The 23,525-nt window shown below is 42.5% G+C and overlaps 4 protein-coding genes across 11 annotated transcripts; 2 read left to right on the forward strand and 2 right to left on the reverse strand.

Annotated features, from left to right (window-relative positions):
- Positions 1-4,025: 4,025 nt before the first annotated feature.
- LOC117137552 (gamma-1-syntrophin) lies at positions 4,026-10,141 on the forward strand. 4 transcript variants are annotated; one of them, XM_033299051.1, is made up of 10 exons: positions 4,026-4,354; positions 6,332-6,396; positions 6,463-6,612; positions 6,671-6,956; positions 7,018-7,182; positions 7,304-7,488; positions 7,543-7,701; positions 7,765-7,989; positions 8,057-8,260; positions 8,318-10,141. In XM_033299051.1, exons 2-10 carry the CDS (start codon positions 6,337-6,339, stop codon positions 8,426-8,428), a joined length of 1,545 nt encoding a protein of 514 aa, XP_033154942.1. In that variant the 5' UTR covers positions 4,026-4,354; positions 6,332-6,336; the 3' UTR covers positions 8,429-10,141. The 4 variants fall into 4 exon arrangements, with proteins under 4 accessions (XP_033154942.1, XP_033154943.1, XP_033154944.1 ...); XM_033299052.1 differs by having other exon boundaries at positions 4,026-4,162; XM_033299053.1 differs by lacking the exon at positions 4,026-4,354 and adding an exon at positions 6,003-6,021.
- Positions 10,142-10,231: 90 nt separating this feature from the next.
- On the reverse strand, positions 10,232-17,000 carry LOC117136394 (sodium-dependent dopamine transporter). 2 transcript variants are annotated; one of them, XM_033297287.1, is made up of 8 exons: positions 16,582-17,000; positions 15,355-15,608; positions 12,895-13,029; positions 12,677-12,831; positions 12,443-12,615; positions 12,005-12,382; positions 11,704-11,941; positions 10,232-11,645 (listed from the first exon to the last, which is right to left on the reverse strand). In XM_033297287.1, the coding sequence occupies exons 2-8, from the start codon at positions 15,539-15,541 to the stop codon at positions 11,016-11,018; spliced, it is 1,896 nt and encodes a 631-aa protein (XP_033153178.1). In that variant the 5' UTR covers positions 15,542-15,608; positions 16,582-17,000; the 3' UTR covers positions 10,232-11,015. The 2 variants fall into 2 exon arrangements, with proteins under 2 accessions (XP_033153178.1, XP_033153179.1); XM_033297288.1 differs by having other exon boundaries at positions 15,355-15,625.
- Positions 17,001-17,698: 698 nt separating this feature from the next.
- On the forward strand, positions 17,699-21,957 carry LOC117136395 (serine/threonine-protein kinase SBK1). Of its 4 annotated transcripts, none has more exons than XM_033297289.1 (7): positions 17,699-17,924; positions 18,432-18,682; positions 19,465-19,726; positions 19,786-19,885; positions 20,023-20,205; positions 20,267-20,753; positions 20,914-21,702. In XM_033297289.1, the coding sequence occupies exons 2-7, from the start codon at positions 18,626-18,628 to the stop codon at positions 21,556-21,558; spliced, it is 1,734 nt and encodes a 577-aa protein (XP_033153180.1). In that variant the 5' UTR covers positions 17,699-17,924; positions 18,432-18,625; the 3' UTR covers positions 21,559-21,702. The 4 variants fall into 4 exon arrangements, with proteins under 4 accessions (XP_033153180.1, XP_033153181.1, XP_033153182.1 ...); XM_033297290.1 differs by having other exon boundaries at positions 18,516-18,682; XM_033297291.1 differs by lacking the exon at positions 17,699-17,924 and having other exon boundaries at positions 18,268-18,682; positions 20,914-21,283; positions 21,609-21,957.
- On the reverse strand, positions 21,931-23,087 carry LOC117136396 (40S ribosomal protein S15). Its single transcript, XM_033297293.1, has 4 exons — positions 22,995-23,087; positions 22,725-22,813; positions 22,435-22,657; positions 21,931-22,126 (listed from the first exon to the last, which is right to left on the reverse strand). Exons 1-4 carry the CDS (start codon positions 23,001-23,003, stop codon positions 22,001-22,003), a joined length of 447 nt encoding a protein of 148 aa, XP_033153184.1. The 5' UTR covers positions 23,004-23,087; the 3' UTR covers positions 21,931-22,000.
- Between the last annotated feature and the right edge of the window lie 438 nt (positions 23,088-23,525).

A 23,525-nucleotide genomic window follows, 5' to 3' on the forward strand; every position in this document is an offset into this window, starting at 1 on the left:
AGCGCGAATTACCGCCATTTTGTGCACTTTGAACGCCATGTTGCCGTTTTTATCGCTGCGGTCCTTCTCATCCTTCTTCGTCCTTGTGCCCTGCAGTCCGCCTTTCAGGACCTCTTGTCATTGCAGCTGCCAAGTAATTTTCGCAGCGCCAAAGAGTGCTGCGCGTCTCATTGAGGCGGGTAATTGATTTATGTATTTATACTGATTTTTTAATTAATTTATAAGCTTTGCTCTGGAGTGGCGGGAAGCCCAAAATGCTATTTAATGGCAAAGTGCGTAAATCAATTGGCGATGGATGCCTGCTGTAATAATAACCTCTTTCAGTGCTTATTACTGAAACTATTTCTATGGATCGTAAATCAGGCTGAGTGCCAGTGTAAGTGGGCATATTCAATTAAATCTTTCCAAGATAAATGCATTCAACTCAACTGGTAATTGATTTAACACTTCTCTGAATTAAAATGACATTGGGTAAAGTGATGGAAATATCATTGTAGTTAAATAGTTTGCTATCAAATGTATATAATATTGTATACAAACGTTCTTCTAGCTATATTGGGTTTTAAAAATATTTATTTACTTTTTGAATCAAAGAAACCCTGTTTATTCCGAGTGAATATAAATATTTTTTAAAATATTTTCAAATCAAATGCATCAATATTCATGTTTTATTAGCAAACCGCAGCGGTGTGCAAATGCTCAATATGTGCAAACAACATCTAATTTCTTTCATAAGCGAGTCTTAACAATATTCCGACCGCCACTGTGCGGTGGGCGTGGCATTGGCTGTCCACTCTTTATTAGCAATACAAATGCAAACATGCTGCACAAACATCGAGGCATGTGTGTGTGAGTTCATTTCCGGTGTGGGACGTTGCATTTTAATGCTTGTTGTTGCTGCTGTTGTAGAGGTCCTTGTTGCGTTTGCGTGCATATGAAAATTAAAATTGTTGACAATTGTCATTTTTTTCGCATTGCTGCTGTTGTTGTCATTGTGTTGTCAGCATTGTTACCGCGGTTGTTGCGGCTCAAGCCGCCCACTGTCGTATTTTCGCCCGGCTTTACCCCTTGCCTTTCCACAACCCGCGATGTTGCTGCTGCCACACGCAACTAACCGCATTTTGATTGCCATGCATTCGACCGAATCGTGCTCGTTGCTAAATTGAAAGCATTTTCCGTGCCGTGAATCTCGGTTGGCAGCGGCAAAAAATAACAACAAAAAATGCATTTTTGCAGAAACCGGAGAAAGAACGGAAGTTGTCGCTGGCGTGTTGCATGCGTGGTCTGCATCCAGTGGCACTGTGCCCCTGCCACGCCCAGCCACGCCCTCCGCAGATCCTCGGCCTGCTTATCCTTAGCGCCAACAGGCTGTGCGATTTGTTTGCTTGCTCAGCTCAGTTCATCTTATCGCTGCGCGGAGTGTGAAACTGCATTAAAATTGGTTATCCTGTAGGCGACAACCATCCAATCAATCGGAACATACATATATACATCTCATTTATGCATACACTTAGCGAAACCAAGTACAATCTTCACTAACATAAGTATTCAATTATTGAGAAAACTATCTACAAATCTATCTTAAGACTGAGATAACTGACACTAACTAACTAACACTCAATAGTAACTTAAATATTCACTACTCACTATGATTTTTATCTGTGTGCACATACCATGAGACTTTGCCTCCGCCTAACTCAATTGATTTGCTAATGTTCCGGAGGTGCTAAGACCAGAATCAGGCTTAATTAAATTTTTGTGTTGCTGCCGCTTCGGTAGATTGTGTGTATGTGTAGCCTTAAGGCGCTGACAGACGCGCACATCTTGTATCTGTATCGTGTACGAGTAGTATCTTGCAGATACCAAGCTGAATCTGGCCAGTGGTGGCAGCTGTCAGACGGAAATCTCGCAAGTTCATTCAGCCACACAATAACATAATTATTCAATTATACGATGTTGCTTGTTGATTTCGCTTGAGTTTAAAAAAAAAAATAGGAGGGAAATTCCGTAAGACGCCTAGGAACGTAATCGCTACGACCAAAATCAACAAGCAAACGGCTAATGCAATTACAGGAATCCAGGCGGATATTCGCAGAACGAAAAGGGCAAACTCTTGGCAAAATTGTGAATGGTAGACCAACATTTGCACAGGCCATAAATTTCCAACATTCGCCAATGCCAATAAGTTGGGGCCGGGGTCTAAAGTTTTACATTGGTAACCGAAAAATATGCAAAGCAGTCATAATTTTACTTTAGAACCGAAATATTTTCGAACGAAATTGTTAGCAAACAAACTTTTTTATGCATCAACTAATTTCAATCAGCTAACAAAAATGTGCTTGCTGCCCTTTTCCCGCAACCGCAGAGCGAGCAAGATGGAGAGACTGAGCAAAAGCGCCGAAAACAAACAGAAAACTTTTGTCAATAATGCCGACGACGTTGTTGTGGCTTCAGTTTTCCTTGTTGTCCCGGCTGCCCTTCTTATTGCAGTTGCCATCGCCGCCAATGTCTTAAATCCCAACTGATTGTGCTGAGTGGCAGTGACAATCGGTGGTTCGGGGGTCGCGGCTTAGACACTACCTGGGCAACTGCGAATGATCCGATGCACCTGACCCGCCTTTCGCCTTGGAAACCAGTTCCACAATCAACTTCTCCGTCTGAAGTCGGAAATACGCTGAAGGCACAGGGATGAACTGGCCATTTGCAAAAACCCCTTTACTTAAAACTGGTTTGTTTTAACTGGTTTAATGAAAATCCTAATTAGGAACAGAATTGTTACAGGCTGCATTTCAATCGGGCCCTAATGTAATCTGTGGTCCTATGAGCCGGATCTCGAAATATATAAATCTTATAAAATCTGAATTATTTATTAAAAAAGAGCATTTAACTAATAGACTGCCTTATTCGCAATAAATGCATTAATAATTTACCACAAAAGCGATGGCAAATTAAGGACTTCCCGGATATCTCTTTAATAACTAGCTAGAGCTGCTTACTCCAAAGCATCAACCACTATGCTTTAACTTGGCTAATACATTAATTAACTTTACCTCCGACCATTGTGTTTGAACGCCACTTATTCGTGGGCTTATCATTGAGCCCGGCGAAGGGTGGGGTTGAAAAACAAATACTCAAACGTTACCCTGACCCCATGTATTTTGGTTAACAATCACAACAAAAATAGGCGCGCAAAACTTTTAATGAGCTAACGCCGCTGATTCAGCGTTGTAATTAACATTTAACGAGCACTCCGTCCTACTTTCACAGGAATGGGACTTAATACGTCGACCTTACAGAATATTATTTGCAGGTGAGCAACAGATTTTTGTGCCGAACGCGGGGTTCCTGGAAATTATTTAATTTCGGCATTCATTTGCTAGATTTATGAGATCGTTTTTGGCTAAATTATTGCTTTGACGACAAACTAATTATTTGGGTCAGTTTTTATTAAAAATACTTTAGATTTTGAAACCGCTTTGGAATCTTGAAATGAAATGTTATTCTCAATTTGTTCCTACCCTTTTTTGAAAATACAAAATGTAGAGGTCGTTTGACTCATGTCCACTTATACCCATTTATAACTTTCAACTTGACTCATTTGCACTTTAAAACTTTCAATTCTTTATTATATCATATAATAATAATTACAAGGTCTTACAGATTATTTTACAAACATTCTACATAGCGCATACGCCACACATCACGTATACGTCGGATGCGAGAACTACAAGATATCAACCCCCATACAAAAGAGCGCCATCTAGAAGATATAATACTGAGTATGTAGCTTTCCAACACTAAAATTGACCCAAGCTTTTGGGGGTGGAACTCGGAAAGAAAGTGACACCGGCTGAAGCTCCGCATCTGGGGGCAACTCTGCGACCCAAAACATATGTCCCGCAGGCTGCACAAAGCTGCGCTGCTGAGAGCGCGGCGAGAGAGGACTGCGTGCCGCTTCGCTGTTTACTGTCCGCTGGCGAAGTGTTTATAACGGAACTCTCAGTTCACTCGCGCTGAGGCTCTGGGAACGTTGTGCTCTGGACCGCCGAAGGAGCAGCTCCACGCTGGGAGTACAGCCAGCCAGTTTATATATATATACATGTACATTTGGCCTGAAGTGGGCAAAAGTGTGACAAACAGAACGGAAAGTTAGCATACTTTTGTGAGTGACGACTTGGCCAAATCGCGAGTTCAAGCCCCTCTATTCAGGATATCGAATATGTGAAAATGTGACCCAATTGAAAACGCGAAAACGGGTCGCAACTACACATAAACTGCATATATTTATATACACGCATATACATATATCTGTATGTGTGCGGGCGAGCATAAGTACATCTGTCAATACAAGGAGGTAATCCCCCAAGTCGATCCGATATACTGGGTGCGGTAGAGTTGTTTAGCAAACACACATAAATTAATAATCAACGTTTTTGGGCCTCGGGCACAAAAGTATCGGTTATGCGAGGGTGTGCGTGTGTTTGTTTTACTCCACAGCCAGAGCTGCAAAAAAAGAAAGTTCAATCGCTGAAACTTCAGGCAAAACAGCCCGAAACGTTGCGCCTGCTGCTGCTGCTGCTTCTACTGCTCTTTTCGTGGCTCTGGCACAGCTGATTGTCCAAGGCCCCACGCCGAACATGTTGGCTTGTTTGGTTTGAAGCTAAGGACCTGCACTTCTCGACACCCCCCACCGAAAAAAAAACCAGAGTACTCTGGGCCTAGCTTCACGGTTTTACGGCTCTGAAGCACGCACCCAAAAGGGCAGCGCAGCGTGCACACGTAATAATAAAGCCATAATCAAAGGTAACCCGGGACAACGGAGCGTATGCGTGTTCCGCCAGGTCGGTGGCCTGACCAGCAGCTAATTGCTACGACACGCGGAATGCCAAGGATTCAGGGATTCGTGGGCCAAATATGCGACACTTTTTGCACTCTATTGCAACTATTGCAGGCACTATAGAACATTCTGGGTTGATAAAACTATTTTTTAGATTTTGGAATGTATAATTAACCTTAATTATAATTATTTTCTGTTAATTATGTTCAGTAAAGTAACTCAGTTTATATATATTTGCTTTTAATTTAATTTCAAAAACTTATTGTTGATAACAGATAAGCTCATGCCTCAACATTTTACTCAGATTATATTCCGTGCACCATTATATCATTTAATTATTATTATTTAAATATGTTTTTAATTAACAAGCATTAACAATCAAAACAATTGAATTTACTTTGACCATGAATCAAAGCACAGAAAGCGAGAAAAGTGAAAGTGTTTCCCCTCGAATTCGGAATTTCTCAATCTCAGATGGCACCATATGCACATATTTGGCGCTCAAATCGAAACCCCCCCTCTCCAAGAACTCTCAACCCCCCAGGCAAAACACCTATTTATGGAGCACAAGTGGTTATCCAAAATACATATGCCACTCTCCCATTCCGGAGGAGCAGTTGCGGCCACACTTCGGCACTCAGCACCAGGGAAAACCACAAACAACGTCTGCAGATGGGGCACACTTCAATGTGTTTTCACTCATATCTAGTTTTCCGGTAGCATATTTATTTTCCACTTTAATGGAAAACATATGCCGAGGCATCAGTTCAGTGGAAAAGGCACTTGGCCAAGGTATAACCATGTATCGTTTCCATCTAGATGCCTTCTATTACATTTTGCGGCAGCCTGATTACGCTTAATTGTTTCTAATTGCATGTGTAATTTAATTAAGGCAATTGCCACAGTTCACCTTGAACTATCGGCTCATCGGTGGGCCAGTGTGCAAACGTAATTCGATATGCGATGATTGCAATTGCGTTGCTTTCGCCTTACTGCTGTCTGCTCAGTGGAAAAATAAAATGGCAATCGATAAAGGCCACGGAGCCGGCTTCCCCGAATTGATTGCAGTTCTTTCGCAGTCCATTGCCATGGCCACCATTATGTTTAAAAAAAAGGAAAATAGCGGAAAGTTCTCAGAAATCGCCTGATTACTTGGCCAACTTGATTGGCGGCCATCCGATTTGGTAACAAGGGTAGACATCCCGTTATTGCCACAAATCAGGCAACACTTCAACCTTTTCAGACCCTTTGCTCTGAATTATTCATTCCTAGAAATCAATCAACGCATTTAATTTAACGCCTCTAGAAATATTGATAAAGCTCCAAGTATAGTCAAGATATCTAGAAGATACATTATGTTATGATTATAAGAAAATAATCTCTAAAGTCCCTGGATTTGTATTTTATATTGGTTCATAATTCATTTTTGAATGCTATCACTTTAAGCACGATCATAAATCACATTCAAGATCCCTCTTCTCTGAATGATTTTAGGAATTATGAAGCTCTCTGACACCATGGCCACGCCCATAGAAGAAAAACTCGACCAAAACCTGAAGGTAATGCTAAGATCTTCCATATTTAAAAATATACATCTATTAAACATTAAATGATTACAATTTTAGGTGCGAACTGGAATGGTGCACGTGAGCGATGGCAAGAGCAGACCAGAACCCCTTCGACTTAATCTTACCATGGAGTTGCTTTCGCTGCAGAAGCTGGAAGTGGTGACCCCAAGCAGTTGTCATCCCAATGGACCACCCATGGAATCAAAGGTATATTATACTCTACCCTATAATATATAGCTTATTTATGAAATAATTAATCTTTCAGGAACGCATGGTTCAAATAACGCGCCAAAAACAAGGCGGCCTAGGACTGAGCATAAAAGGCGGCGCCGAGCACAAACTACCCATTTTGATTTCGCGTATCTATAAGGATCAGGCTGCGGACATAACGGGCCAGCTATTTGTGGGCGATGCCATCATCAAGGTCAACGGAGAGTACATCACGGCATGTCCTCACGATGATGCCGTCAATATATTGAGAAACGCTGGCGATATTGTTGTGCTCACTGTTAAGCATTATCGCGCAGCCACGCCTTTCCTTCAGAAGCAACGTGAGTAGTAGTGGCATAGCACGGTAAATAAGTATTGAATAACCCTCCTCCAAAATCCCAGTGACCAAGGACACGCCCGACTCTGACAACGATGTCACATGTGCCGAGCTGAAGGCTGACGAGGGCTACAAGTCATCCGTCAATAGTGGAACCATCAGTCGCAGTTGTAGTCGCCCCATGTCAATCTGCTCGGAGCCGGAGAAGCGCTGGACCGACGTGGTTGCCGGTGAGCCTTATTTATAAATAGGTTAACTAATTGTTCATTGATTATGTCTTAAGATAAGAGATATGTATCTTATATCTCCATAAGGGAATTGCTAATGAATTCATATATTTATACCTTGCAGTACCTCTAATGATGGCATATGTGACGAGGTACATCTATGGCACCGACAAGCTGCGCCAAAATGCCTTCGAAGTTCGCGGTCTTAATGGAATTTCCACAGGTGTCATACACTGCGACGAACTGGCCATACTTAGTCAGTGGCTGAAATTGATAACGGACAATGTTGTGGGCCTAACGCATTTACAGGTAGGAGAATTAAATGCACATATATCTATAAATTAATAAGTTGTTTTCTCATAGATGAAACTATATAATAGAAACTTTGCTGTGGGCGAGCGCATTGAGTACATGGGCTGGGTGAATGAAGGTGTCATTAACAACAATATATCGTGGCAGAGTTATAAGCCCAGGTTTCTACTGCTCAAAGGCACTGAAGTGATGCTCTTTGAAACACCACCAGTGAGTAGCAATTAATTTTTATAAGTTTCAATTATCTTCATAGTTTTTCTTTTAAATTATTAGCTTAATGTGGCTGGCATTAGCAAGGCTTTGGTGGTCTACAAGGTCTACCAGACCATGTTCCGCATTGTCAAGGAATCCGAGACTGTGGATAGTCGTCAGCACTGTTTCCTGCTGCAAAGTTCGGGTCATGAACCGCGCTATTTGAGCGTGGAAACCCGCCAGGAGCTTTTGAGGATCGAGAATAGCTGGAATGCGGCCATTGTGACAAGTGTCATCAAACTGGGCGTAGGTTTCACTCATATCTCATACCGGCACTTTCTATTTATATGCTAATTTTCCTCATTTTCCACAGCGTAAGACCTTTGCCGTGTCACATCATGGAAAAAGTGGTGGACTCACGCTGGACTGGCAAGCTGGATTTTCACTAACTGAAGGAGCAGAATCCGCCACAGTTTGGCAGTATAAATTCTCACAGCTGAGGGGATCCAGTGATGATGGTAAATCGAAGCTGAAGCTGCATTTTCAGGATCACGATAGCCGTGCAATAGAAACCAAGGTAAGCTAAGATACAATTAATATATACAAATTTATTATACTATTTAATATCCTGCAGGAGCTGGAATGCCAAGTCCTGCAAAGTCTGCTGTTCTGCATGCACGCGTTTCTCACGGCCAAGGTGGCATCGGTGGATCCAGCATTTTTGAGCTCAATACAGCAGACTTAAATCAAAATATGGACAAGAATTCACATGGACTCACACTCAAAATGATATATAATGAATATTCGTAAAGTGCATAGCAAATAATTCGAATATGAATGTTGGACTATAGGTATCGCATACATGATTGTCTGCTTGGAGTTATTATAAACGAGTACGCGCATATACATATGTATGTTGATCTGAATGATTGTAATTGTAATTGGATACTGATATGGGTATATTTATAGCGCTGATAAAACTGAAAGTGAAATCTCTTGGTGCATTACAGTAAATTTTAAGCATACATAAGGCAATTACTTTAGGCATTTTTCCTATTACGTAGACTTGGTACTTACAAATTGACAACAAATTTATATTGTTTATAATCGATCGTTTCCGAATGTAGCCTTTAAAGTTAAATTACTTACCCCTACCTAACTTACGGATTGTTAAAACCACATAGGTCTGCCGATTCTGAATGTCAGAGCAACTAATCGCTTTTGCTATTAGCCGAAAAGATTATAATGAGTGGCCTTAAAGGCTTTATCCCGTGCTGTATCCTCTAGACATATATTTCTCCGGCGGTTTAACGAAAATTGATCGAAAAAGATGAAAACCGTGTTTTGTGTGCGCTCTAATGAAAATTTAATTTTCGAAAAAAACGAATGCTTTAAGGTCGGATTAACTGTTATTTTCTACTGAAGTAATAGCTGATGTCATAATAGATATATACATATATATAAAAATACCTTATAAATTAATATATATATAACATCCACCGAACAAATCTCAATGCACAGACGTAACATGAACTAGATTTTATAACTGTTATACATTTACTCAGAGCCAGTTAAGTGATTTCATCAGACACTCACTTAGGTCATTTGTCAATTCAGAACGTGTCTTTCGGTGGCAAGATCGCATTTGTTGCTAGCATATTGCATTGTACGTATTGATTTTAGGAGTTATTGCACAACATACAACTACACATTATCGAATTAGTTAGCGAATCATCGACGAGCACAAAAGATCATATATCTACACACAAATATCAAGTTGGCGCATACGCAAATTGCAAAATCCCAAACAGCATAAGCAGAATATCTCTAAAAATATGCAAGTATCTATAATCCATATACCACAGCTGAAAACAGAATCAAAAATATTTACTGTACATATGCTTAGCTCTATTGGGTTAGAATCCGCTCCTAGCTCCACAAAGTATATATGTATATGTATGCCATAGCCGCAGAAATAATATTTGCATACAAACCGATCCTAGTTGCACCCAAATCGCAATCCTAACACTCCAAACCCGACCAACATACGTAATCTGCAAACACCGCAACATGTTATACGAGTATCAATTACCAGGGAATTAGAGCTCCCTCATCAGAACTAACCTACATACCATACATACATACATATATTTTTAATGCGAAGCTTACATAGTGCTGTATGAAGTACACGACATACAGATATATACATACATATATATGCCACACACACACACATATGTTCCCCGAACTAAGGATACTACTCAAAAACTGCGATTCTGTAATAAAGTTCAATATTCATCCGGAACTGCGCTACTTGAACAAAAATTCAACGATATGAAAACCATTTGAGTTGGTTTAGTTATGGTTCCCTATTTACTTTTATGCGTTTGCTAATTGAAATTATTGTACAAGAAAACCAAAGCATTCGAATTGGAATAAAATCTGAATATCTATCATAATCAAGAACAACAATTTGTACTTCTTTCTTTCGACTTTATTCCGCCCCAATAAAACTTCACTTTTTAGTAACTCAAAGTATAATAATTTATTTCAACAAATTGAAACAGAACTCATGGCTGTTAGTTCCGCTTCATCGTGAAAGAAACTCTTAAAACAATGCTAAAATATCATACATCTATGTACAGAAATGAGTTTTTAAAAGGGAATGTGTTGCGATAACTCTCAGTTGTTTGCTCAAAATGGCTGCTTTAAGCAAACAATTGTAGTTTTTTGGATGGGGTTAATTAGTCTAGAACAAACCTTTGCATATGACAAAATCCCCTCATGGCTGTTTGAGCGGATTTTGTAGTTCAACTCTGGCAGCTTTTGCTTCAGTTCCATGAGATATCCTATAACGTGTTTAAAGCTTTTACATCATCGACTTGTGTATGTACAGATTCTGTGCCCAACAATTTGAGCCTCGATCGTGTCGTTAATTCCATTGGCATATGCAAACATTCTTTCACGGAGTTCTTGGTGGATTAACTGACGATTGTTTCGCACTTTCGGACTTGATATTATCTACACAGCATCGTAAATATGAGTATGCTATAACTGGCATTAACCATACGAACTACAAGCTAATCTTAACTTAGAACTTATGGTTTGAAGCTGCGTTAGCTTGTGGGTTTTCTCCTTTTTTTTTTTTTTTGGTGCCGAAACCTAAGTACGTTGTTTGCGAAATTTGCCGATCCTGCTGCGGACCTGCGCCAAATGTCGAACCAAAAACACAAACTCTCCTGCAATGCCACAATCTACATACGTGAACATCGGTTGTTGGTAAATTTCCAAATCTAAACGTAGTAAATTTGAAAACGGGCCACTGGTCGAACTCAGACATCGACGGGTTCTTTGGCGGTCTCCGTGTCGGTTAATCGCACCACGGTGACCTCGGTGGTGACCCCGTTCAGCACCATTGCCATCGATTGCTGATCCCGCCACGGTGTGGTCAAAATGGTGAACCGCTGACGCAGACTTCCCGGCGTGGAAAGGAGTTTGAATATCGCCACGGCAGGAATCATCACAACCGAGGAACCAGCTATGCACCAACCCAGCGCATTGGCCCAACTGGGATACACGTAGTCCGCATAGGTCAGTGGCTCGTAGCCAATCAACCCGTACACCGTGATGAAGAGCAGGAAAATGGGTGCCACAAATCGCCAGCACACCTGCCAGTATCTTCCCGGTGGAAAACCAATCATGTCCCGTATATCCTCGCTAAATCGATTGGTTCCGTAGATCCAGGACACGGCGATTGCCTCAAAGAACACGGCCACTAGAATCGAGTAGCCGGCAGCATATCGATCCAGCAGGTGGAAGAAATAGAAGCCACCCTGGGTGCAACTGGCCAAACCGACCACGAAGTACAGGGAAAACAGTCCAGCCACAAACAGCTCTCGGTTTCTTTTGATCTTGGGGAACTCGTCGCTCAAAGCTGTGATTATAGCCTCTGAACCACCAAACTGTAAGAGTTGTACAAATAAGTTTAAGACTTCCCTATAGTGTATAGGTTATAACTACCGAACTATCCAATCCCAAAGTGAGCAGCATCATAAAGAATATTAGAGCCCAGAAAGTGCTGGCCGGCATGGTGGCAATGGCAGCTGGATAGACCACGAAAACCAGACCAGGTCCTTCGGTGGCAACATCTTCAATTCTTACACCCAGAGTGTGGGCCATGTAACCCAGCACGGAGAATATCACAAAGCCGGCTATAAAGCTGGTAGCCGAGTTAATGAAACTGGTTAACAAGGCATCCCTGTAATAAAGTTTAGTTATAATTTAAGTGATGAGCTATAGAAGTATTAGACTTGCAACCTACTTGTATACATTATTATGGTATTTATTGTAGGATGCATAGGCCAGCAGCACTCCAAATCCTGGACCCAACGAGAAAAACACCTGAGTGGCTGCATCCACCCAGACTTCAGCCTTGTAGATGGCACTAAAGTTGGGCGTGAGATAATACTGAATGCCCAGAAACGATCCGGGCAGTGTGAGGCCTCTGATTAGAAGAATCAATAGCACTGCATAGGGAAAGAGGGCAGTAAACCACACAACCTTGCCCGAAGTGCTGATACCCTTCCACAGGGAGAAGTAACAGATTAAGTAGACAATTAGAAGGCACAGCGCCATGTCCCATTTAATGGCGCCCAAGTCATGGATTCCCTCGCTGCGGTTCAGCTCCAAAATGTAGCGGCTATACGAGAAATTAAATGTAACTACAAGTTTGAAAGCTTAAGATACTAATATAACTCACTTAAAATATTCTGATGCTGCGGACTGAAAACCCTCCACATGGCCAACTGCTGACGTATCCAAGCTCGAACCATTCATATAAGTCTCATTGTAGAGCAGGCTTTGATTTCCCATGACATACAAGTCACTATAGTTACCAATTACCGGAACACGAGATGCATTTTGGCTCTCAAACTGATAAGAATTTAAAGTTAATGAGTATTAATTTGATTTAATTGGTTATGTATCTAGTTACCGGTCTACAGTTTGGTGTATTCCAAATATTATTACACGACGTCCAAGGCAGCGAGTTGGTGAAGGATGCAAAAAAGAAACGCAACGACCAGGCAATAATCACATTGTAGTAGAAGTCCACATAGAAGGCTATCAGCACCACGGCATATCCAATTCCTGTAAGTTAGAGTGCTTATCCATAAAGTTCTTGTGATTAATTAGTTAGTAGTTAGTAATTACCTTTGAAGAGGGGCACCAAGCGACCCCAGCAGGTTATGGCTCCCTTACGATTGTGCTGACCCAGGGCCAATTCCATGTAGAACAGAGGAATGCCACCGACCACCAACATAATGCCGTAGGGCACAAGAAAAGCGCCTAAAATTTGCAGATATTTTTAAGTTAAATCTAGTCGAAGGACACACGGATACATTAGAATTGGATTATATTTGAATGAACCAGAAGATACAATTCCAAATCACAATCTTAGATATTATACTTTCACCTTCGCATTACTTCTCTTGCTATTTACCAACTTATTTGCGAGCTGTGGAAACAATCAATATGTTTTGTATGTTAATGATTGCATAACCGCCACATATTGAGACTGACCCGTGTCACAATCTCTGCATTGTTCGCGCTGCCCCCGGTCGACAAACATAATTACACACACATTTTCTACATAGACACACCCGACCTTTATGTATGTTCGATGGCACACAAAATCAAATTGTTTTACAAGTGCCACTCTAAGGACATTTTAAAAACATTAACAGCAGCAGCAGCAAGCTGGCGGATGAGAGGCGGAAAATGCGGGGAAGGCCCGACTCGGCTGTCTCCTGCAGTCATCGCCGTCATCTCCGTCACCTCCGGAAAAGCCGAGCCAAAGTTACACGCCCCTTTTGGGCCAGACAATTGGTAGAGTGCCATCGATACTTTGTCGAGTGGCAGGGGATGATGTTCTATGATTTGATTATGTCTATTAGCAGGCAAAGTGGCCGACGACAAAGTCGTCTAGGGCCAAAACCCACATTACACCCCACTGTATGCAAGGGCGTTCGGTGCAAAGTATATCTACAAAGGGTCTGCCAGCTACGGTGCTTCCTTCTGTCGTGTCAATTATGTCGGAAATTTAAAACAAAACCGTCTAAACTGAAGTCGGGGCATCCATGACGCTGGTCTCTGTTGTTGAAGCCATAATTTCCGTTGCTTCAAGTGCATTTCCCCCATTTTCCAGCAGCTCGTCGGGGACACTGTGCAAATATGTGCCTCTAATTCCATTCCCATCCCGTAATTCGGTCAAAATTTGTCCAATTTTAAACGGCCAAGTGTTGGTTATAGCTTGACTAGCAAATTGATATTCTATTGAATTATTGAAAGTTATGCCTACTTAAATGGTTGTGAATAACTTTTTAAATGTATTTGTTTAAGAACTGAGGCGCAAGATGAGGTGCAAAGTGCTCCTTCCCACCATTCCAAATAGTTTCAAATAGAAACCTTTATTTTTAAACAAATTTAAGACAGAAGTGAATATTATAATCAAATGCATAGTTAAGCCAAGTACATTCAAGTAAGCGCTGCGTATGTACGATCTTAGTTTGAAAAAGAAGAGAGGCAGCTCCTTGGGTTTTAGCCCTAATCCAGGACAATGTGGATGGCACAGCCTGTTGCTGCCACCAAAGCTTCCACTTCCGAGTTGCAGGCAGCGGGAAAATGGGAAACAGAATAAATAATACCGACTAAGCTGTGGTAATAATCGCAACCTGAGCGAGTTGCTGCCCCTGGCAACGGACATAAAATGGAACTTAAGCTGGAGATGGAGCTGGAACCACTGATTGAACGCAATGAAGCGTATAAATATAACAATTTATTATTATGATTTTAAAGCAGCAGCAGCAGCGACCGGGGGTGAGGAGGAGGAAAAAAAAACTCATAAAATAGTAATAACTATATCGAAGGCTCTGTGTGCCACATCCATTCACGACGCATCAGCGGGAAAGTGCCGCAATCAGTGGGAAAATGGGGAGGTGGAGCTGGAGACATGTTTCGCACATGAATTTCCCACAATGCGATGGTGGAAAGTGCTCCAGCAACAAAAGCCTAGAGAACTCCACATAAGCAGGCTGACATATTGCCAAGAAAATGGGGTGAAAAAGAGTGACAGAGGGTAAGCAGGCCAAATGCGATTATGACTGCCAGATTTAGTTGTCATACAGAAGCACTTAACTTTTGGAATTGTTTTGAATGATGGCGTTGGCAATGAGGATCAGGAAGCGAAGTAAGTGTTCGCCTGTGTGTCCTATGCCGCTCTTTTAGCGGGGAAAAGCCCTGCAATTTGACAAAGGAACCATTCCCATTCACCACCCAGCGACAGCACTTCGCACCACTTTGACAAAGTGTTAACAAGGCCGAAAGGGAAATTCAGGAAGCGGAAAGAGAAAAGCGACGGGTTCCGTGGCGAGCCCAATGATGTGTAAAGCCATATAAATTATATTCACTCAGCCAGAGCGATTGACGAAATGTCTTTAGCCCCTAATTGGCCAGTTCACACGGAGAAAAATCACCCCCATTGGATGAAAGTATCTTAAATAAAGTATAAAGAAAGTATCTTAAAGGCATGATATGGTTTAAAGATTATCATAAGCACATTTAATAGTGATCTTCTTCTGTTTAATAGTGTAGGATCTAAAAGAGTATACTTACCACCGCCATTTTTGTAGCACAAATAGGGAAATCTCCAGACGTTTGCTAAATCGACGGCGAATCCAATAACCGATAATAAAAAATCCACTTTGCCGCTCCATGTTTCGCGCTCGTCGCTGATGCTATTGTTATCGTTATCGTGTGGCGTGGGCGTCTTTGATTTGGATATATGTCCGGTTGGTGACATCTGCGACTATATAACCCGTCGTGTCCTTGACCCAAAATGTGGAGATCCCGCCGCCGCACTTTGAAATCTGTGAAAATCGCAGCACTTCAATGGGTCAGTTGTGCAGATATGCCAGAAATATGAACCATATTCAATGATTTAAATCCCAGTTGCCCACCACCCCAAAAAATCCAAAACCCTTCACCAATCAATGGGCTTCAATGAGTGTGTGTCCAGGGCACTTGAAACCTGTTTGGCAACGACATGTGCTTACCCAGCCCTTGAAGAGCTCGTTGGCACATTACGCATACGACAGGTGGCATGTTCAAACACACTGGGCAGCAAGCACTTGACCATCCACACCACAGAACAAGCACATACATATATCCGCCTATATGTGCCCAACTCTCGGGCATCTTTGCGTGTAATGAAACCACAAACACGTCAAACAATTAATCTGATCTACTTAATTCCTCCCCGCTGACTTTAATTGCCCTGAGTTGCGATCAATTAAGCGAAATGCAGATTGAGTGCTTAAAGTGTTCGGAGCTGCGCTGGGTTAATTTATGACTGGAATCCATCTTTTTATTCCAGATTCGATGGCAATCTTAGTTGGCCAGCTTACAAAGTATTACAGTAATAACTATTATTAACTAATATTAGGAACTGGGCTCTTTATTTCAATGTGTTCAAATGAACTACTTTAAATGATTGTTTGAAGTTTACATTCCTTCTTTATTGCTTTCTTATCAAACATACAACACATTTTGAAGTTATCAGTATTTCCATCTGTAATCATTCACATTTTAAATTTACTCTGTGCTTGGCCATATTTTGCATTTTACAACTATTTTTTAACACCACGCCTAACATGATACAGCTACTGAATATTTCATTTTTGATCTGTGTCAGCTGCACTTGAAAACTAGGTTCTTAAAAATATTATGTTGTTTATTTGTTGCTCGCTTTAAATTATTCAGTTATTCAACTCATTAGATTTTATAATTCCCATCGTAGTTATTTTAGTACATACCTAAAAACTGGTTTATATGCTTACTTACCTAATAAATACCAAGCTCAAATCATGTAGTTGCTCCAATCCATTGTTAAATAATCCTTGAGACTTTTGAAAAATATCCAGAAAACTTAGAAAAAAGCTCCACACAACCAATGCCGAATGCCAAACCCGAATTTCACTTCACATTCACATGGGCGGATGTGTTTAAATTTTTTGGAAAACTTTCAACTTGAGGGCCGTGTTGGGAATTTCAAAATCGGAGCTGTTGCGCCTTCGGTGACATGCGAGCGTTTGCAAATGGCTGCTGGCCAGCGGCTGCTTTTATAGCCCGCGACAAGTGGTTACCGTTACGTCGGCTGCATCTCTTATCACACACACACACACACCCCGAACACTCGCCAACACACACACACAGCAGCACCACTTATGTGCGGAAAAGTTTTGTGTGTGTGTCAAGCGCAGCGGTGAAGTTGAACCTCTAGAGCTGAAATCCCAATTCTGAAAGCCAGAAGTCGCATGCGCCAAGGAAACGTCGACGAAACCGGAACGGAAGTGACCAATTAGAGTTGCCTTATATATACAGCGACAACGTGGCGTATACGCGATGTGCGTGTACTGGTGCAGGCTGTCTCTGTGTGCGAGAGCATTCGCTGTACGTGTGCGCTGTTAACTGGGGATGCTGCTGTTAACTTGAGAGACTTTTCTGCTGGGCCATGTTTACCCGCTGTTTTCTTTGAATTGTTGGACAAAATTGTTTGTGAGCTTATTTATTAAATAAATTTAAATTTTATATTATTTTTTTTTATTTGAAAAAGACAACATTTATCTTCGTATTAAATAGCGCATTAAATATATGTTATATAAGTTACATACGTAGAAATGGAACATTGTATGGAAAAGTGTTTTAACAATAAGTAAGATTCCTTTTCCATTTTCTCATTTTAAGCGGAATGTATATCTTCTTGGCAACTAGAGGGTTAAGCACTGTTAGCACCGCTTCTGTTGGCCCCACTCTATTTTGGCTTTCATCTTGTGCAATCCCCTGCTCTGGTTCACACTCTTTCCCAATATTCCCACATCTGACTCGCAAACATATTTTGAAAACTTTTCGAAAACGCTCGCGTGCATTGCTCAGAATATCTTTTTTTAAATCCCAACCGAGAGCAGTTGGCAACGAGCGGTCGTGTACTACGGATGCGTGAACGACCAATCCGCGGATTTCGTCTAAAAGTGCAGCCGTATAAATACATACAAAATTACATATGTATGTAGAAAGCCAGGGCACTTAAGGATTTTCGCTAGAGTGCGTGTGGCTACGTTTCGCTGGACAAATTCTTCGCGAATCTACGCTGGCAGAAAAAAAGAAATTCCGACACTATCGCAAAGGTTTTTATATAAGAGGCAAGCGGGCATTATTTTTAATTTAGCTGTTGATATTATGCATAAAGCGAAGAGAGAAAACAAACATCAAAACAGAATAGAATCAGCGAAGCCGGGAGAGTGCCGAGAAGAATTCTACGGCCTGGTTCTGAAATCTTTTTTCCTCAAATTCCGTCCCGTGTGTGTACGTGTCAAAATATTTATACGCGCACACGCTCCTCGGATTATTTGTTTGGTGAATTTCCACCAGGCACAGTCCATCTACATATATCCACATATGTCCGTTTACCAGGAAGCGAATATACAAATCCGAATTCAGCCGATCAATTAATCTCTTAATTTACTTTAGCCGCGTGCAGGAACAGCAACAAAAGATACATCCATTAATGCAGATACTAGCGCGTACAAAATAAAGGAATCGTACAGATATAGAAATGCTTTCCTTTGGTGTTTCTGTTGCTCTTTCTGCTGCTGTCGCTATAAATATTTACAACGCCCGCCTTGTGTACAAAGTGTAAATATGTAGATACAATCTGGTAGATACATTCGCGTACATAAACTGTTTCAATTGTTTTATTGGCCCGCTCATGGACAAAGCTGCGCAGAATTGAAAGTGAATCAAGTGCTATGAACCAGTACATTAAATAAAAACTGAGTTGCAACCAAATTTTCGAAGCCAAAAATCGCCTATGTAAACAGCAGCCAAAATGTCTAAGAAGCCACGTGGAAACATTCACAAGATACGAGAGTTCGAATTGGAGAAGGTGAGTGATCGGATATGATTCAATCCCAAATCGAATTGTAATACTCATTCATTTCCGCGCGACTTGTGACCCATTATTTTTTTTATGTTTTACCGCGCCGCCATAAACAAATATGCAGATAGAGAAAGGTATTAAGACTTCGTCTTGGCCCAGTCGGTATGATGGGCAATCTGCCAATTGTCTCTTCCCCGGGAAATCGTCTACAATACAACTGGGAAAATGCCATGTTAACGATTAGATTTCTGATCATTAAACACAAACAGCAATGGGCAGCGTCTCGATCGCGAATACAGTAATGTTTAATAGGTCTAGGTAACGCATTCTATATAGTATCTATGCAGTATAGACACATGTCGCCCAGTGCATTTGCACACTTAATTGTTCAGATTTAGTTGAGGTGGGTCTTTAACGAGGCGAGGCACTTCGCAAGAAGCTCTCTTTGATTTTTCCGCATAGGAGGCAAAATGTATAAGTGAGTCAATTAGTTCGTTAATAATGGAATGCTGTTCATGAACACGTGTTGCATACTAAAACTATTTGAAAACAGCAAGTGCTGCAAGTCAAGAATATATACTTTGAGTTCCAGAACATAAGGTCTAAACTAACTATATATAGTAACTTCTACATAACCTATTTTCATTAGCAATATATGTGCCCACCAATAATCTTTATTTAATTATAAAGATATTATGATTCCATGAAGTTTCTTTATCCACATTGAATACATCTATGCATAGTTCCCCTCGCAATCGCAGCTGTTTTAATATGCCATCTATATATAGATCCAGCTTGTGGACGAGTTTGATATCATACAGATCGTTGGCGAAGGATGGTTCGGGAAGATTCTGCTGGTGGAGCATCGGGGATCACAGACGGAGATGGTCCTGAAAGCTGTGCCCAAACCATATGTGACACTGCGTGACTTTTACCGGGAATTCCACTACGGACTCCACCTAGGAGTTCATCGACACATTGTGACCACCTACGACGTGGCCTTCGAGACAGCGGGCTTCTACGTTTTTACCCAGGAGTATGCTCCACTAGGTGGGTATCCTTTGTAATGAATCTAGCTATATCTAATAACTAATATCTGTAAATTGCAGGGGATCTCACATCGAACGTGACCGATTCGGGCGTGGGTGAGGTTTACAGCAAGCGGGTGGCGAAACAGTTGGCCTCGGCCATTGACTACATGCATTCAAAGTAAGTTTCACTGTATCTCAAGTGGAGCAATCTCTGGCAAGAAAAGGATCTTTTTCTAGACTTCGCTAGATTATAAGAAAAGTGCTCCTTTACCCTACTCTTTAGGCATCTTAGTAATATTTCCCATTCCACCACAGAGACATAGTGCATCGGGACATAAAGCTAGACAATGTGCTCATCTATCGCTCGGACTTCCAGCGCATCAAGCTCTGCGATTTCGGCGAGTCCTTTCCCACAGGCTCCACTGTAGAGCGACGCAACGAGTGGCTGCCCTACAGTCCGCCAGAAGTATTAGAAATCAAGCCCGAGGGCAGTTACAAGTAACTACTACAAACCTTTCCAAAATCCTTCGATATGAGACCAATATTTACCCATTTCCAGAGCCGATCCCAGCCACGATGTTTGGCAGTTTGGCATTGTGATCTTTGTGTGTCTAACTGGCTGTTTGCCCTGGCAGAAGGCTGCCTCCGATGATCCGCGCTATGTGCGCTATCTGGCCTGGCAGGGCGGACTTATGATGATGCCGCTGCGGCGAACTCCACGACTCTTCAAGCTGCTCACCTCGAATGCGCAGCGGATGTTCAAGCGCTTCTTTGCCAGGATCTCCAACCGACCCAAGAGCCTGGCCGACGTTACCAAGTTCCTAGACGACCGCTGGCTGGCCAAGACCGCCCAGAAGGAGATGGCCGAGTACGAGACGGACGAGCTGTGCCCCTCCATGTACTCCTTCCACAGCAGCCCGGATGAGAAGAACAAGCTGCTCTACACCTTGGCCGACTGCGGTATCGAGACCAATGTGGACCGGCAGCAGAAGAAGAACCGCATCAAAGACTGGATAGAGTCGTCCATTATCACGGAGGAGGACGAGGTGAGAGTTGCCATTAGAAATGGGTTTCTTATTGGGGAGGTGAAGGAACTAGACAGAAATACCTTCATTTTAATTATGAGGAACAAGTTCCCAACCTCTTCAACTAAGCATTGTAGCATAATGATTGGTTATATGTTAATGGCTGCCAACTTCGTTGCAGGAGGAGAACGAGGAGACCAATTCGGCATCCCCATCCTCGTCGGTCTCGCGGGAGCCGCTGCCCGGTCACATATCCTCGCTGCGCAAGCCCACAAGTCCGGCGGAGAGCGCCAAGGAGATCAACAGCACCCTGAAGGACGCCACTCAGAAGCACTTTGATCCGCGCACTGGTGCACTGCAGCAGGGACCCAGCGAGATGGGTCAGGTGGCCATGGCGTATTCCAAGTCGGCCAGTCCCGCCTCCAACTACAGCACCACAGCGTCCACGCTGAACAACGCGGACAGCCTGATGACACTGGGCTCGCGGCAGGATCTGCTGGCCAGCAACCTGACCATGTACACGTCCATGGAGACCGAACTGAATCGTCTAGGTGAGGCTGATCCACGGCTGAACCAGCGCACCCAGAGCAACAATCCCCTGCTAACCACCTTCGATGTGAACACCAATCCCACCGCCAAGAACTCGATTGGAGTGGGCACCCGCGGCTCCAGTCGCAGCATCCTCAAATCCTCCATAGCCACCGCCGCTTATCCCGCTTTGGGCGCTTTTAACCACGGCCAGAGCCACAGCCTGCAGCAGCTGAACCAGCACCTCCAAACATCCACGGGCCTAACACCCAGCAAGAGCTCCTTCTTTCGGCGATGACAAGACCGCCGACTAATTGTCACTAATAGTCATCCTTGCCGCACTTTCAGAGCTTCGCGATGCCCGGCACTCGAGCTACGCTAATCTCCCATATGCTTCTCAAGTTAAAGACAGTGCCTACGGATCGGTCGATGTCAGCGAGATGGCGGCGGCGGCCAGCAGGAGTCCCTCGCTGATGAAGGACACCGCCTACGATCGCACCACCAGCTCCAGCAGCCACAACATCGCCCGGCGACAGCGCAGATAGCTTCCCAGGCGGACAGACGAGCAGCCACTGATTTAAAAGTTCCAATAAATAGATAACGTACATTTCTTAAGTGGCGACCACTCCTTTACTTTTCGAACGGCATTAGATGGAAAACGCAACGCAGATGTTCTTATAAAAGTACGTTTCATTTATTCACGCATCATTCATCTCAACAACCCAGAAGAGGAGCAGCGCTCACTTCAGAGGAATGAAACGGGAGCTGTGGGTGGCACCGATACCAGGACGACCGTGCTTGACGGGCTTGTAGGTCAGGGCGAACTCGCCCAGGTAGTGACCGATCATCTCGGGCTTGACCTCCACCTGTGGATGGGGAAAAATGGGTGTTAGTTGTTGATGGGTGCATTGAGAGGGGCCAATCTTTTAGAGCTTTCTACCTAGTTTGTCAATCTCTAATCCAACATTCCTGGTCTATGAAATCGATTTGGGAATACCCATGATGACTTTATATATGTGCACCTTATCCACTTTTGGATATCGAAGCTTAGAAGGCTGCTTCTGAACAAACTAACCAAGATGCATGTGGAGCATCTTGGCGGGAACAATGATTAGCGATTGACACACCATGTAGTGCTACAAAAACAGGTCCTCCTCCCCCGTTTCGCTCTTACCTGTCCAAAGTCCTTGCCGTTGTAGACACCAATGATGGAGCCGGTCATCTCGGGTACGATGATCATGTTCCTCAGGTGGGTCTTGACGATCTCGGGCTTCTCATTTGGCGGTGCCTCCTTCTTGGCCTTGCGCAGCTTCTTGATCAGAGCCATTGGCTTGCGCTTCAGTCCGCGGGAGAAACGCCTGCGGGCACGGCTGTGCATCAGCTCCACCAGCTGGTTGCTAAATTGGGCGAAGGAATCACGTTTATTTGGGGATTGCAGTTGGGGATGTGGGGCTGGCAACTCACTTGGGCATGTCCAGAAGCTGGTCCAAGTCGACACCGCGGTAGGTGAACTTCTTGAAGGTACGCTTCTTCTTCAGACTTTCATCGACTTGCTGCATAGAACGAAAAAAACACCGACATTAGTTTCCATTTAGCCGGTAAATCGCGCTGCGAAACTCCAGAATAACATCAGCAGCCGTGCAACGGAGTCTTCTAATTGTGTTTCGTTTGGCATTTTGTTTGATTCCCGCACGGATGCCGAGTTTTTCATTGGATTTTGTATTAGATATTTACATCGGCCATCTTTTTTGGTTGCGCACAAAAACGGAAAGAGATTTAAGGCAGTGTGACCGCGCAAACGTATATAAAAAATACCAGCTGAAACGTGAAAATATACTATTAATACCAGCGTGATATATTAGACATACCGACACAAAACATAAAATCAGATTCTACATATACAAATTTATTTATTATATATAACACAAGAAAGAGATTACTTTTATATATTTAGCAAGTCAAAAATCAAACACGATTGAATGCATTTAAGTTCTTTTTTATTTTCAATATTTATGCTATGAATTAATATTTCACGCTGCTTGCTAAGTTTGTAAAACTAGATATTTGCAGTGGCTTTCGGCTGCATATAAATTATATTAATTTCTTATTCTAAGATCATACTTGTTGGCAGTTATTAACTAATTCAATGGCTAGAAATGTGGGTAACAAAAATGTTTTTTTTAACATATATAAGTTATAAATATTTCAATTTATTTTGCATGCTTCTTTTGCCAATTATTTAATTTGCCACGAACGGTCTGCCTA

This window comes from Drosophila mauritiana, chromosome 2R, assembly GCF_004382145.1.
Source record: "Drosophila mauritiana strain mau12 chromosome 2R, ASM438214v1, whole genome shotgun sequence".
In the NCBI taxonomy this organism is placed as follows: domain Eukaryota; kingdom Metazoa; phylum Arthropoda; class Insecta; order Diptera; family Drosophilidae; genus Drosophila; species Drosophila mauritiana.

Coding starts and splice junctions, on each gene's coding strand:
- LOC117137552 (XM_033299050.1), top strand. CDS start 6,322: ATGATTTTAGGAATTATGAAGCTCTCTGACACCATGGCCACGCCCATA. Junction 6,397..6,462: donor AACTCGACCAAAACCTGAAG/GTAATGCTAAGA, acceptor TTACAATTTTAG/GTGCGAACTGGAATGGTGCA. Junction 7,183..7,303: donor CTGGACCGACGTGGTTGCCG/GTGAGCCTTATT, acceptor TATACCTTGCAG/TACCTCTAATGATGGCATAT.
- LOC117136394 (XM_033297287.1), bottom strand. CDS start 15,541: ATGTCACCAACCGGACATATATCCAAATCAAAGACGCCCACGCCACAC. Junction 12,616..12,676: donor ATACACCAAACTGTAGACCG/GTAACTAGATAC, acceptor AATTCTTATCAG/TTTGAGAGCCAAAATGCATC. Junction 12,383..12,442: donor GCAGCATCAGAATATTTTAA/GTGAGTTATATT, acceptor TTTCTCGTATAG/CCGCTACATTTTGGAGCTGA.
- LOC117136395 (XM_033297289.1), top strand. CDS start 18,626: ATGTCTAAGAAGCCACGTGGAAACATTCACAAGATACGAGAGTTCGAA. Junction 18,683..19,464: donor GAGAGTTCGAATTGGAGAAG/GTGAGTGATCGG, acceptor ATCTATATATAG/ATCCAGCTTGTGGACGAGTT. Junction 20,754..20,913: donor TTATCACGGAGGAGGACGAG/GTGAGAGTTGCC, acceptor ACTTCGTTGCAG/GAGGAGAACGAGGAGACCAA.
- LOC117136396 (XM_033297293.1), bottom strand. Junction 22,658..22,724: donor CAGCTTCTGGACATGCCCAA/GTGAGTTGCCAG, acceptor CGCCCAATTTAG/CAACCAGCTGGTGGAGCTGA. Junction 22,127..22,434: donor ACGGCAAGGACTTTGGACAG/GTAAGAGCGAAA, acceptor CCCCATCCACAG/GTGGAGGTCAAGCCCGAGAT.